Consider the following 14705-nt stretch of genomic DNA (forward strand, 5'->3'; position numbering starts at 1 on the left):
CTGAGCTGGCACCTTCCCCACCGGTGCCCGCATGCCGGGCCCAGGGTGTGATGCCTCTCTGGCTCAGCAGGTCCATGATACCAGGACTGTTTCATGTGCTTTGCCTGTGACTCACCTGCTTGCATATGTCAGGCTGCTATTTATTTGCCTGTTGTCACACTGCTTTCAGCTGTTGACATGTTTGGCTCGTGATCTTCTCTGTCCCACAGGTTCTGTTTTGCAGAAGTGCTGCCATGTCATTAGTTCCCTGTCCTGCCACTGCACAGTCACTGTGGTACCTGTCTCCATGCAGGACTGTGTGTTTGATGTCACTGAATCGCTTTGCTCTTTTTCTGACCACTTTTCTTGTTTGTCAGTCTCATTGTAAGCAGGACCTGTGTTCTGCATCATCCCTGCAGCTTTCCCCAGCTAAATGGCATCATAACCCAGACAGCAAGTACATGGCTTTGTTACCATGCAAGTATGAGGGATGGAGCCAGGAGGGAGCAGAGGTGCACTCCTCCTGCAGCGAGGCACTGCCAGGTGCCCTCCCAGCAGCTGTCACAACCTACAGCTATTTTATCTAACCACAGGCATCGGCTTGCACATAAACTGTGGGCATCAGAGGCCTAGAAAATCAGGATCTGTGGCATCTCCCTCTTCCCTCTGCAGGGTAATTTACTTCTGTGAAGGCAAGTCATCGTGTCTGGGCCATCAAAGCAGCAAGGAGTCCAAGAGTGACTGACCAGCAGTGACCTGGCAGGGAAGAAGCCATCAGAGTGCTTTGCGGGCTAGTGAGGTCTGCCCAAAGGTCAGCAGTATGGCATGGAGGAGGCTGTGCAAAGCAAGGAGAGCCCAGATCACTTAAAGCCTCAGTGTCTGAACAGGGGTCTCATAACCAAACCCACACAGAGCAATAAAAACTGTGTGCTGGGTGCAGGACAGACAATGACACTGTGGGAAAGCCAGCTCAGTGCTACCACGTTGGGTTATTCCTGTGCAGGGAGCAACTGCTGGGGCTTGCTGGGCACAGGCCACGCTCATGCTTGCTCTTTGCCTCACGGCCTGCACCAGCCCCTGCTGAGTTTTGCTGCTGGGGAACACTGAGTTCAAGCCTGGCCCTGGAGAAAGCTGTTGGGGCAGGTGGAGCAGCCAGCCATGGCAGGGTACTGGGGGAGCAGCCCAGTACACCTGGAGTGGCCACAGTGCCCAGGGACACGGCGTGGTTAGAGGTAGAGAGGTGTGGATGACTTTACCCTGTCCACACAGACTGTCAGGGAAGGAAGTCAGGCAGGGCTGTGCATATACAGGTGTGTTTGCTGGGATTCTTCCCCTTCCCTGTTGCCTCTGGGAGCACCTTTCTATTTGCCCCATGGTTTTCTTGGACTTTGAAGTTGAGCTAAGTGGCCTCTAATTCTTCACTTCTGTTTTTTTCTCCTATCAAAGACAGGCACCTCATCCATCCTCTACCGGTTCTCGATATTACCCTAATTTATTTCAGTCCAGCCAATCTGATCCCATTTTCCCTTTTCTAGCATGAACATACGCTTCTGTCACTCATGTTAGTGGTGTTAATCATGCGATTGCAGCAACCCTCCTCAGTGTAGCCTGAGGGGAAGAAGCCATTGAGCACTCAAGTCCTGTCACCTTCTGCTGTCCTTCCCAGACTCATAGGACAGTGGGACACATGGGCTGCTCAGCATCCTCCTACTGACACCTTCCTTTTTGAAGGTTTTCTTGCAATCCATATTGTTTCTTTCTGGTTACAATTCGTCTCATACTTTGGCTTCCCTGATATTCTGGTTTGTTTTTTTCCTGTTCCTCCCTAGTTTCTATTTTTATGCCCTTCCTTCTGAAGTTTCAGGTCATTATCTGAACTATGAGGCCTCCTTTCCCCAGTGCTGGGATGGTTTCCATTGTGCACTATTGCTTATTAAAGCCCTGCCAGATTTTCTGAATGCATTTTGTTGGATGTCACGTCTAGCTCCCTGAATTCCTTAAATTTTCTCTGAAAGGCACTTTGAAGTTGCTCTCCACTTTGACACCCTCGAGTGCTTCCTCTCTTTTTTCTAGAGTAAAATGTCTGGGAGAGCCTCCCCTGGGTTTCCTGCACTCCCCGGCCCAAAGGCCTCGGCAGCCCAAGCCCATGCAGGCAGCCTCAGAGGATGCCTGGCTGCGGGGGTTGCGCAGGAGGCTGCTTCAGGCAAGGGGCCAGGATAGTCCTGACCCTGTGGCAAGCTGGTTTAATCCCTCTCCTTCCCCAGGTGACCTGCCTTCTGGAGGTCGGAGCCACTCCATATCTAGGGCGTGCCCAGCAACATCCTCCTCTTCCGTGTTTGTTCTTTATTGACAAGCTGCACCCCTAATTCACAGGCCAGTCCTCAGGGTGTGTTACGCTGGTCAGCTCATCTTTTTAGATGTCTACAAAGACCTCCCATTGCAGCTGTTTGCTCCCTGCAAAACCTGCATAACTGCCCCGGTACATGGGGCAAGGACCATGCGTGCTGGGGGTGATGGCCCAGGGTGCTGATCTCCCAGGGCGCCTTGCGGGCTCTGGCCACAAGCTGTGGCTCACAGCACCCACTCTGAGCTTGACCTTGCTCAGCAGCTGCTGTCTTGAGATGTGAAAGCTGCAGGGTGGGAAGGCTCCCACGGCTGGCGAAGGGGTAACAGGGATAAGGCCAAGGCTCCATCTCTTCAGGACAGTGTGGGACTTGTCTTCTGACGGCTCTGGAAGCCAAGACCTCTCATGTGGGATGCAGAGAGCATGGCAGAGCGGAGCCAGCCACAGCAGGGGCCAGCCCCTTCCCCAAAAGGGTGCAGCTTTCCCACATCTGCCAGGGCACGGTCTGCCGCTGCCTGTCCTCCCGCACGACCCTGGACGGAAGCCGCACCCCGGCACCCAGGGCCGTGGGGCACCGCACCGGAGAGCGGTACCTGAGCACGGGCGGTAGCGGTGTGCGGCACCACGCGCACGTGCTCGGCGCGCGCACCCACGCGCACCCGCACGCCCAGTCTCGCTCCCCCTCCGCCACGTGCGTCCCCCCCGCGGCCCCGCCCCGGCCCCGCCCCCGGGGGCGCGGGCGGCGGCGGGCGGAAGCGCGCGGAGTGTCGCGGCGCGCGGCGGTGCGGGATGGACCTGCCGGCCAAGGAGGGGCCGCTCCTCGTGCAGCACAGCCACAAGTTCGGCACCAAGGTGGGCGGCCGCGCGCCTCTCGGCGGGTCGGGGTAGGGGGGGGAAGGGCCGGGTCGGGACCGCACGCCGGGCCGGGCCGGGCCGGGCCGGCTCTTTTCCTCCCCTCCTCCCTGGGGCCGTATGGTCTCCGTACCGCCGCCGCGCCGGGCCCCCGCCGCCCCCTCCCCCCGGCGCCGCCGTCGCCCCCGCTGCCGCTCCCGCTGGGCGCGCTGCCGGGCCGCGGGCGCCGCCCGGAGATTGGGGAAGTGGGGCCAGGGCCGGCGGCCGACAAAGCCCCGGCCCCGTGCCCGGCCGAGGGGTCCCGTTTCCGCCCCTCCCCGCCGGGGGCCGGCCCCGAGGGGCCCGTCTGAGCGCGGTCGTGCCGGCGGGCGCGGTCGGAGCTGGTCTTACGGGGCGCCCGGGCGGAGGGCACCCCGGGGCCGCCCCCGGCGAGCTGCCGGCCCCACCGCCGCGCCCGGCGGAGCATCCCGGGCGCCCTCATGGGAGCCTCCCCTGCGCCGCGCTGCCGCCGGGCCCGGCCCCGTGTGACCCCGCTGCCTTGCAGAGGTGGAAGCGGAGCTGGTTCGTGCTGTACCCGGCCAGCCAACACGGCGTCGCCCGCCTGGAGTTCTTCGACTGCAAGGAGCCGGCGGCGCCGCCCGGGCGGCTGGGCACCAAGCGGCTGGACAAGACGGTGGTGCGGCTCTCTGACTGCACCAGCGTGGCCCCCGTGGCCGAGAGCGGTCCCCGGCCCGGCACGGCCGTCTTCCGCCTGGAGACCAGCGACAGGAGCTACCTCTTTGCAGCTGACAAGCAGCAGAGCGAGGAGTGGGTGGCAAAGCTGTGTGAGATCGCCTTCCCGGTGAGTCCCAGGGTGAGCAGAGGGGCATCCTGGGCACCTTGCTGGGGCCACTGCTGCCCCTGGGGAGGGGGGGAAGGCATCAGAGCACGTGCAGTAGGAGTGGTGCTGCCACCCCTTCCTACCCAGCGGGAGGGCCTGGTGGTGCAGGGAGGGGGACGCTGGCGCACGCGTGGGTGGTCCCAGGTTGTCAGAGCACCTGGCCCTGGGACTGTGGCTCCCTCTCCATAGCTCCTGCCATGCCAGCAGCCAGTTGGGTTATGGGACTTGGCAGCATGCTGTCAGTAGTTCCTGGCTGCAGCTACAAACTTCAAGTCAGGCTCTCCTCCCCCAGTGTAAAGCCTGTCCTTGCCCCCTCCAGAGACCTGGCGGGGGCTGGGTGATGGCTGAGGAGCGTTTCCTCTTGGCCCAACCACCTCTGCCTTTCCTGTCACAGTAGCAGCGGAAGCAGAGTCCCAAGAGCATTGCAGTGCCTGGCTCTGGGACCCACCTGGCTCCTGGGTGGCAGCACCAGCAGCTGCAGGGCCAGCGCACCCCCTCGCCTAGCCCTGGAGCTCGCCTCTACCTGCACCCCACCAGTGCTGGGCCTGTGACACAGCCCTCTGGCTCCCCCATTCTCTGCCCGTGCCCTTGTAGTAGCTCTGCAGCCTTCCCTGGAGCTTGTGGTCAGCCAGCACAACACCTCCCTGCGAAGGCAGTTTCTATAGTGGGTGGCCTACGAGTATGATTGTCTGCACCGCTCTGCAAGAGCAGCCCGCACCTGCCCCGCCCCATGGGTCCCCTGCTTTCCCTCCTAGGAGATGTTTGCACACCCCTGGGTTGTGCTCTAGCCAATTCCAGGCTTTGAGTGTTTGGCAGAGCTGCCTTGCAGGATGGATGGCTGCACAGCTGGTGATCGTAGGATGTTCCCACAAGGACCTGGGTGTTTGCTGAGTGTGATTTACCTTAATAAATAAGCCTTTTTTTGTCCCTGCTTGCATCTCCCTGCAGCCCGCTGTCAGGCTAAATGTGTCTGTGCAGCAAGAGTCCTGCTGACCAGGCCAAGAGGCACTGGTATGGTACTGGAAATTACTCCACGTCCATGCCCGTGTCTGTTTGGTGCAGACAGTGTTGCAGCCTTTGTCCTGGAAATGGCTTGCGGAGCTGAGCTAGGGACACTGTATATGCCTTTGGAGTGGTGCAGGGCAGTGGCAAGGCAGGGAAACATCTGCTCAGAGCACGGGTGTGCTTGTAGCTTCCTTCATGTGGTAGCTGTCAGTTGTGTGCTTGAGGTCCGAAAGCAAGCTGCCAGTTTAGGAAGCGTTGGGCAAAAGGCTGCAAGGATGGCAGGTGTCCTAAGAAAGGCCTGGCCTGGAGCAAGAGGCACAGGAGCTGGGTGTGGCCTCTCTGCAAAAAAGCTGAAGATCCTCAGTCGTGATTTCTGGTCACCTGTACGGAGAGCATGATTTTGTGTCATGTTGTTTGTTGCTGGCCAGAGGGTAAGCAGGGTCCAGGAGCTTGGGAACTGAGGCCAGAGATCATTCAGAGTTCAGAACAGAATTTCTTTTTCTTTTGAAGATGAGGGAAAGTGCAGTCAAACAGAGACCTGAAGGGCTCTGGAAGATCAGCTGGCCCTTGACTTCCCAATCCTAGGCTGGAACCCTGCTACATTAGATGCTTTTGCTGAGCAGGCACTGCTGCTGTCAGCATTAAGGACAGTAGCTTTTAGCAGGTCCACATTCTATTTAGGAGCCAAACAAGAGGGCCTGATGGCCCTTTTTGGGCCTTGCCTCTTGTTAAGAAGCTCGTGCGGCTAGGTTTTAAACTGAAACTGTGACAGCTTGCCTTCTGCAGGACGTACACTCTGCTGCAGCCCCATCCCACATGGGAGAAACAGCTTCCAGCTCCCATCGAAATACAGACCCTCATACAATGGTGCAAAGTCTGAAGCAGCTCTTGCAGGGCATCTGTGAGCCTTTGATTTGCATGGGGCTTCCCTGGAGGAGGATCTTTGTTATTTGGTGGTACCACCAAGGGTGCATCCCACACACAAACCCTTAGGGGACCCTGCTGCTGGGACACGGTCGCTGACAAAGTGCATGCGTTGCACTTTCAGTTCTGTATGCACTAAAATAGAAGTGCTTGCTTCCCTTCTGCGGGCTGTGCACTGATACTGACACCACCTTCCTGCCTGTGCAGAAGCAGGACGCAGACCCTTGCGTTACTGGGTCATCTCATCAGCTCCCTCCCTTGTCCATACTGCTGGGAGAGTGTGCCTGGGCCCATGTGATGCTTTGGGCGCTGATGGCACCTGTGCTGGAGTACGTTGGTGAGGAAGCAGAGCTGTTCCCTCCCTGGGCACTAGGGCACCTGCATGGGCATGCTATAGCAGTCAGATGAGAAGCAGTGGAGTAGGCACTTGAGACCCCCAGGTGCTGCCCCGCAGGAGGCCGTTGTCTCAGTGCTGGTTTGTGCTGCACTGGGGAGCAGGGTCTGGAGGACAGGGCTGCTGGGATTAACTGCTTGCTTCTGCACCCTGTCCACTGCACAGCCCAACTAGGGCCCAGGGTCCTGCCAGGAGCTCCAGGGAAGCCCCTCCTGCATTGCCTGGCCCTGTACATCCATGTCCATGTCAGCTCAGGGTAGGGGGGACCCTGGGGTCTGTTGCTGGCTCTGGGCAGGGAAGGGCTTGGTATGGCTGCAGGATGGCCAAGCTGTGTGGTGCTGGAGTAGGCCCCTCAGGGAGGGTGGCTGGGGGGCCAGTGGCTGCAAGGGGACTCAGGGCCTGATCTGCTCTCCCTTGTCAGGGAAATGGCCCCAGCAATGCTGGTGTGGTGGCCCGGCGTGGCAAAGAAGGCAGCGAGGAGGTGCCAGCCCTGGAGATGGCTGTGAACTCCATCTACTACTCAAGAGATGAAGGTGGGACCTGCCACTGCCCTGACTTTGGGCCACCTTCTGCGGGCCCTGTCCTGCTGCCACCCCATCACTGGGGCTCCAGAGGGCAGGGTGAGGCCTCAGCTGGAGCTGGGGACATGGCTTCCTCTGCCCTCCCCTAAGCATCCCTGTCCCCACAGTGAACACCTTCTGGGTGACGGTGCAACGGACTGAGGCTGCAGAGCGATGCGAGCTACGTGGCACTTATGTGCTCAAGGCTGAGCGTGACAGCCTTGTCCTCAAGGACCCACGGACAAATGAGATCCTTTATGTCTGGCCCTACCGGCTGCTCCGGAGATACGGCCGGGACAAGGTAGGGAATGTGGGGACCCCTCGTGCCGTGTGCTGAGGCCTGTTCCCCCTCAGGCTTTCCCTTGCCGAAGGGTAAGGAGCTGATGTGCCCGATCAGTCTGTGGCAGCCGTGCAGTGGGCCCTGCCAAATGCCGGAACTGCTACAGCTCTTGGCAACCACAGCCGGGTCCCCAGGGGCATCTGTGATCCTGTCTGTCCTCAGCTCCCGCCTGTGTTGCCACGCAGGAGCCTGGGCTAGCAGGACACCTGTTGCCACTGAGGGTATGGCTGGGCAGAGCCCCTCTCTATGTGGTCCTTGCCCCACTCCCACTGGGGGCCACTGCAGCCCCTGCTGGCCCTTCTGCCGGACATCGCAGCGGCTGGCTTGCCCCCATTCTCTATCCCAGTGCTCCCCAGCCCATGCTGTGGGCAGGCGTGCTCTCCCCAGCCTCTGGGGATCTTGGCTCCCTGCAGTCCTGGCTCTGCCCTGGTTTCAGTCCATCACTCCTGAAGGATGGTGGCCAGAGCAGGAGGGGCTGTTTGAGACACTAGTTACTCTAGATTTCTTCACCTTACGGGCGGCATTGCTCTTAGCCTGGCTGACCTGCGTAGGTCCACACAGAGGAGCCATGTGGTGTGGGGAGCAGGCAGCTACACTCACAGGTCCCTGAGCAGTGATAGGTTGGCTGTGCTTGTGTTTGGTAGCATTGACCCACAAAAGGAAGTCTGGCCCCAGAGGCTTTTGCAGCAACCCCAGAGACTGCTGCTGCACATGAGAGAGCACCAGTGAGGCAGAAAATGTCATATGGATTCAGGGACTGAGGTTCAGGAAGGGTGTGGGCATCTGCTGGTGGGAACCTGTGCATGAGTGTGTGTTCAGGCCTGAGGGACACAGCCTTGGTGCAAGACTTCTCTTTAAATTACATTATACCATTAACAGAGTAATGCTACTAAGGCAAATGCTCTGCTTACTATTGGTAGCCAAGCTGCTGCTTCTGGCCCTTCTCCTGTAGAAAGCTGTGTTCCTTTGCCTTGAATCTCCTGCCTCTGGATCGCTTCCCTTCTGCTTGACCAATGCTGACTTACCCAAGATGCCCATAATAGTTTCCCCTGCTGAACTGTCACTCATCTTCTCACCCTACTCTATTCCCAGTGCAAATTGCATATTATTTCCTAGACTATCGGGTGTCAGTTGTTGACCCTGCTGGAGTTGCTCACGTAAGGCACCAGGTCTCCAGCAGGGCCTTCAGCTTTGGGCCTGGAGCATCTTGCAGTGATGTATTCTCAAGTGTGCATCTTGCTCCAATTTCCTGGCTTGTTCTGGGCTGCTGGGCAGCGCAGCCTCCCCCTGCGCAGGCGCTGTGCAGTTGCTGAGCGCAGCATGCCCCTGGGGTGGTGCTTGCTGAGCTGTGGCCCTCTCTGCCGGGAGCAGAAGGAGCAGGATGTTCAGTGAAGTCTCTCCTGTAGGATGTGCAGGATCAGCAATGCAGCCGTGTGCCCCTCAGCAGGAAGCACAGCCTGCACGATGCACTCGGTTGGCAGGTGCTGGGCAGGATGTGACCCTTCCGCTTCCCCTGCAGGTGATGTTCTCCTTCGAAGCTGGCAGGCGCTGTGACTCCGGCCCAGGAAACTTCACCTTTGAGACCAAGCAGGGCAACGAGATCTTCCGCCTGGTGGAAGCCTCCATCCGGGAGCAGAAAGCGCAGGTGGAGGAGAACCGGCAAAGCTGTGACTCGCTGGATTCAGACAGCCCCAGCGTGGTGCTGATCCGCCAGGCCCTGGCCGACTCCCTGAGCCTAGAGCTGCCCGTGGAGGGGGATGACACCCTGGTACCCAAAGTGGGGCTGGCGCCCAGGCCCAGTGCAGCGGCAGAGGAGAGAGACGCTACGTCTCTGCTGAAGACCCGGACTCTGCCAGAGCTGCCTGTGCCACAGGCCAAGCCCACGGTCCCAAGCACACCCCCACGCTCCCCTCTACCAAAGGCGTCCCGTGCTGTGCTGCCAGCTGAGGACCCATCCAGTGTGTACTCAGAGCCCCTGGACTCAGTGAAGGGCTTCCGTCCCTGGCTGGACACACTCTACTCAGACCCCATAGACAGCAAGCCTGTGAGTGGGGCCAAGGTGCCCAGCAGCATCTCGGATGAGATGAAGTTCCGGCTGCCGGTGCCGCTATACTCGGGCACGTATGAGCAGGTCCGGGCTGAGGGATGCAGCCAGGCCCCCACCGTGCCTGGGCAGAAGGAGCATATCTATGATGAGCCCGAGGGTCGTGCTCCCCGCTCGCTGCCGACCCCCAGCTGCATCTACGATGAAGCGCGGCCCACGGGCGAGGCCTGGCGCACCCAGGGCCATGACGGCAGGGGTGGCTATGAGTATCCCTACAACCCCAGCACTGATGACTACTCGGTACCTGCCTTTCAGGCCAAGGCCAAGGGCCCCAAGCCGGTGCCTGCCCCCAAGCCCCAGGCAGCCTTGATCCCTAAAGGTGCCGAGAGGAGTGGGGACCCTGGCAGGCGGCGGGGGAATGCTGTCCCTGAGAAGGCGGTTGTCAAACCTAGCCTCAACAGCAGCAACAACAACAACGTGGAGGTGCTGTACAGCCAGGTGGTGAAGCCCCAGCATGTGCAGAAGAAGGAGCAGTCTGTGGATGAGTGTAGTTTGTCACCTGTCTACGAAGACTTAGGAGAGATATAGTGTGCTGCTGCTCCGTACATGCCTGGGAGAGACTGGGGGGCCCAGGCCTGTTTGTGAGCAGTGCTGGCTGCTGTCCTTCACGGGTCCTGTGGGTGGCTTGGGGCTGGGGACTCTTCTGGCTCAGGCAGAGCCCCTCTTGCTCACCAGTGCTGAGGGGCTGTGTTTCCCTGGAGGCCTTTTCCTCAGCAAAGGCAAGAGACTTGTGGCTGGTGCAGGTGCCAGCATGCTCCTACGGCTCTGGAGCTGACTCTGCTGCTGCCTCCTGATCCACTGGAGGGCTGGCTGTGTCACCCTACGCCTGCTGCTCTGGCCTTGCTCTGGCTTCCTCTCTGACCAGGCTGCAGGGTTGGGTTGCCCGTTGCGGTGCATGGAAGACTGGTTGCCTTCAGTCTCCAAGAGTATTTTTATACAAAATTATTTTAATATTAAAATCTGTCTGTCTCAGAATAAAACATTTGCCTGTGGCATGTCTGGGCTCTCAGGCATATGGATGGGGAGATGTTGGTGCAGTGCTGCAGGGCAGCCCAGATGAGCAGCGTTCACACACTGGCATATTCATGTCTGTGCAAGAGCTACTGAGCTAAGAGGAAACCATGAAGAAAAGCATATGCCAAGTTCAGCTGTGGCTGGATGCTGTGGTGCTGGGGGATTAAGGAATATGAGAGTCAGGCTCAGCGATACCTTTATGTGCTGATGGGGGTGCAAAATGTGATGGCCTCTAAGCGTAAGGCTGGGCAGAGCTGGCCTCCAGCTCTGCTGCAGCTCAGTGGCTGTTGATTAGCCACAGGATATCTCTTCCACCCTGATCCTTCTGCTGCTCTTGAAAGGTCTGGGATGGCCCAGTCTGGATATCCCATTGACTTCAATGGCAAAAACTGTCACCTTGCTGTGTGGTCTCAGGCTAGGGGTTTGCCTGTGATTGCTGTGTGGCCAGCCTTGGGCAGAAACCTATGCAGGGGAAAAACAGGTTGGCCTTTTGGTGCTGGTAATGGTTTTGGTAGATCTTTTTTTGTCCCTTCTGTGTGGGGCTACCCTGGCATTGGTTGTCCCTGAGTTTGGACAGGGCTACTGATGACTTCTGCAGGTTTAACAGCCTATTGATGTGGATAGCAGTAAGACAGCCAGCTGACAAGCAGCACTGTGAGGTACCTGTGCAGAGGACTAAGCATGACTGCTGCAGCCCCCGTTCAGACCCAGGGAACCACGAACCATTGGGGAAGTATGGAGGATCAGGTTCAGGTCTGCAGACTGGTGAGATGGTGACAAGGTGGTGAACTCTGACTGGGCATTTGTCTGATGCCCAAGTTGCAGGGGGGGAGCCTCAGTCCTGTAACAATACAGCACAGATGTAGGCAGGACTAATTTGTGGCTGTTGTTCTGTGCTGGGTCCTCTTCCCCACTGGGGTTTTGCTGCAGGAAAAGGGAAAAAGCCTAAGGGGTTTTGGGAATCTGAGGGAGTCCAAGGTGGTTCCTGCCTGGGATGAGAGGCACAAGCAGCAAACATCTGCTGCTCATGGTTGGCTGCTGGGTGGTCCCGTGCTTGTGTTCCTGTCCATGGCAGGTCCCTCTACACATCCCAAGAGCAGTTCTGCCTGCCTGCTCCAGAGAAGAGCTCTGGACATTGCTTAGCAGGGTCCCAGGCCACCTGCCCGTAATCCTTGCTTATGACTCCAGTGTGAGGCTCCAAGACTTAAACAATATCAGCCTCCCAGGAGCAGAGCCCCAGGGTTCTCCCTTCCATATGACCATGGGTGTTTGTGCATCTCTATCACTGTGGTTGCTGTATATGCTCTGTCCCATGGAGCTGAGCATGGTGGCTAGCAGGGCCTGTTAACTGAGCTGGGATCCCAGGGAAACGAGATGGCTCTGATGGCTCTGCTCTCCTGCTCTAGCAGTCCTCCCAGGAGCGTGATGTTTGCATCGTGCCCTTGGTCAACTGCAGCTGTTTCTCAGGAAGTACAGGTCAGTGCTGGGATTGCTGCATACAGTACACATTATAAACTACAGGCAGTAGGTGAATGTTATGGTAGATAACTTTATTTTGAAACCACTTGTCAGAACAGAGTAAGAAGAACACAACCCCCTGCTGGTGCTGTGTTGGCTTGCAGAAGAGCCCTGTAGGCAGACAAGCCCTAAGGAGGAAAGCATCCAAGCAGCAGCTGGCTGGGAGAACGGTGCTGTGCTGCAGCTCTAGCTGCAGTGAGCTGTCGCTGTGTAGCAGCCAGCCAGGGCCTTACGGCTGGCTTGGCTCTTGCTGCAAACACCTTCCTGAGCTGGGGAGTTGGACAGTGAGACCAATTACAGAAGCAAGAAAATCAGCACCGTCGTGGGTAGTGCTGCTGTCAGGAGGGCAGCATTCTGGGCTTTAAATTCAAAAGCCCTGCTGAACCTGTTCCTGCAGGATGAGGGCAGCTTGATGTTACTGCTTACTTTATCTGTCTGTCAGACTTCCTCACAGCCTTACGCGCAGCTTTTCTGCACCCACTGACAGCAATCTGTGGTTTGTGGTCTGTACTAGCCTAGTATCAGAAACTGAAATTTGAGGCATGCTGGTGATGTGTGCTGGCAAGAATGGGAAACATGGGGTGTTGCGGGGGATAGCCGAATCTCTGGACAGAGGGCCCCAGAGTAGCAGGCTTCCTGCAGACTGACTTGGTGACTAACAAAACCATAAAACAAGAAGGAGGAACAAACGATGGGAAGTGCCTGTCTGACCAAGGCCAAGTTTAGTGTCTTGCCTGACCGCTTCCGGCCCAGTGTGTAAGGCTTGGCAGCTGAGCAAGAAGCCAAGCCGTGACTGCATGTGAGCAGGCTCAAGCAGTGCCTTGGGGTTCACTGCAGGAACTCGTCATACTCTTTGGGGAGCAGGGAGCGCTCACAAGAATCTCTCCTTGTCGCTGCTGGTCTGAACGCTTGGAGAGGAGGAGGAGCCATCAGAAGGGGTGCCACCGTAGCTTTGGCTCTGCTCTGATGCTGCGATACAGGGGCAAAATATGAATGCACCATGTGGAAGGAGGCGCTGGCTTGTCCAACAGCACACTGTCTGATTGTGTCTGCACGTGCCAGCTGTTCAGCATCCCTCTCCTCAGCTGCATGAGCTTATGCTGTGCCCATCCCTCTGCTCTGTCAGTGGCAAGTGAATGTTGCCTTTGCCACGTGCTGCCTTCCTTCCCTGTACCACTAGGTTGTCAGGGAGCTGCCCTCAGCCCTTCTGCAGTAAACAGACCAGAAGGCAGAACAGAGACTAGGCAAGTCAAAGGCAAGAGACATACCTGCTTGGGTTGATGCCGCTCTGGTCGCTGGTCCCTGGGCTGGGCCTGCTGCCTGTGCAGAGGTTTGTACAGCATACTCTTCAGGTATTTGTAGAGGTTGCTTTTTAGGTGCAAGGGGTTATAAGCAACTTCCACTTCCAGGTTGTTCAGGGCACTCTGTTCAGACAGAACAAAGAACCTAGTGGCTATGAGATATGACAGGTAGAGGCTGTGGGGTTTGCTTGGGTTTTTTTTGTTGTTGTTTTTAGTGTCGAGGCCTTTTTTTGGAGGGATGAGTGTTACAGCCGCTCCATGCCACTGTGCAGTGGTGGAAGAAGGGATCTTTGGCTGTGCTGCTACCCACTAGGACCACTCTTAGCTGTGTATAGAACAGGAGGCATCTGCAACCAGGTCTTAATGGATTAACGTATCCCCTTGCAGGATGCAGTCCTATTCTCCCCCATGCCCAGAATTGGCCAACAAGCTGGAACACCCTTTCCGGGCACCGTCACCCTCAACTCTCTGCTTCATAAGACCTCTTCCCCTTCCCCCCAACAGAGAAGCAACATTGCTCCGAAGGACAGGCATCTGCCGTCTGTGAAGAAAGCTGTGGGATATATTGGCTGATAGGAAGCAGTTTTGGAGTGCTCCATCATATCCCAGCTGTCACTAGACATTTTCAGAGCTGTTTCCTTTCTACTCATCTGCTAAGACATATAGTGAGGTTTCTGCCCTTCCTGGCACCACCTGAAGCAGAGGCAGACAACTCAGGAGAAGAACATATGGATGCACAACAGGAAATGCAGAAGCCTGAATCTATTGGAACAAACTTTATGTATTTATTTATCTTGTGCCTAAAGCACTTCTGCAGTCTGAGGAGATCCATGTTCCCAGCAATGAGGGAGCTAGCTACATCTTCAGCAGCAGCTGCATGTCCTGTGATAGAGGCTGCTCATTATTCTGATCCCTGCTTGTACAACTGGGATCCTTTCCATAGGTATTTGTGCAGGGCTGTCAATGACTTACCTCGATAGGGCCATGCACTCTCTCAGGATGTTCAGCAAGGAGGGCTGGGAAGGTTGACGGCAGCAAGAGCTCCCTGATGGCGACTGCTTTGACAAGTAGAGTGGCAGAGTCAGAAGGGACAATGATGTAGTAGGCATGCACCATGGTATTCCAGTTTGGACTAGTGTTCTGTGGCTCACGTTTGGCCAAAAGCATCCACTTCCTTTTCTAAATAGCAAAAGCCAAAAACAATGTGAACAATGGGCAACAGCCACTTCCTTCAGCACTTTCACTGTAGGGGCTGCTCTGGATTCAGGAGCAGAGACATTCATACACATCAGAATAAGAACGCCATTCTGCATTATGGTTGAGGATAGTGTGTTGCTTGGGATTTTTGCTTTTGGGTTTGTTTTTTTTTTTTCCTAATTGAATGCAAGGCAATTTTTAAGAAAACATCCAATTTTGCTTTATTACTTGTCAGTAAAGGAAAGACCTCCACATCCTCAGCCTTTGTTAATTATTTTCACCATTAAAGATGC

At 56.9% G+C, this 14705-nt stretch overlaps 2 protein-coding genes across 2 annotated transcripts in view; one reads left to right on the plus strand and one right to left on the minus strand.

Moving 5' to 3' along the window:
• Positions 1-3023: 3023 nt before the first annotated feature.
• DOK1 (docking protein 1) lies at positions 3024-10362 on the plus strand. The gene is made up of 5 exons (XM_075092393.1): positions 3024-3175; positions 3720-4016; positions 6800-6911; positions 7067-7239; positions 8798-10362. Exons 1-5 carry the CDS (start codon positions 3113-3115, stop codon positions 9908-9910), a joined length of 1758 nt encoding a protein of 585 aa, XP_074948494.1. The 5' UTR covers positions 3024-3112; the 3' UTR covers positions 9911-10362.
• Positions 10363-11959: 1597 nt separating this feature from the next.
• The window catches only part of M1AP (meiosis 1 associated protein), a 29450-nt gene continuing 26704 nt past the window's right edge, over positions 11960-14705 (minus strand). The window contains exons 7-9 of the mRNA XM_075092394.1: positions 14188-14394; positions 13183-13338; positions 11960-12883 (exon numbers count right to left, since the gene is read on the minus strand). Coding sequence (XP_074948495.1) covers positions 12743-12883; positions 13183-13338; positions 14188-14394 — 504 coding nt within the window. The 3' untranslated portion in view covers positions 11960-12742. The remainder of the gene's footprint in view (positions 12884-13182; positions 13339-14187; positions 14395-14705) is intronic.

The sequence above is a fragment of the Phalacrocorax aristotelis genome, chromosome 4 (genome assembly GCF_949628215.1).
Source record: "Phalacrocorax aristotelis chromosome 4, bGulAri2.1, whole genome shotgun sequence".
NCBI lineage: Eukaryota > Metazoa > Chordata > Aves > Suliformes > Phalacrocoracidae > Phalacrocorax > Phalacrocorax aristotelis.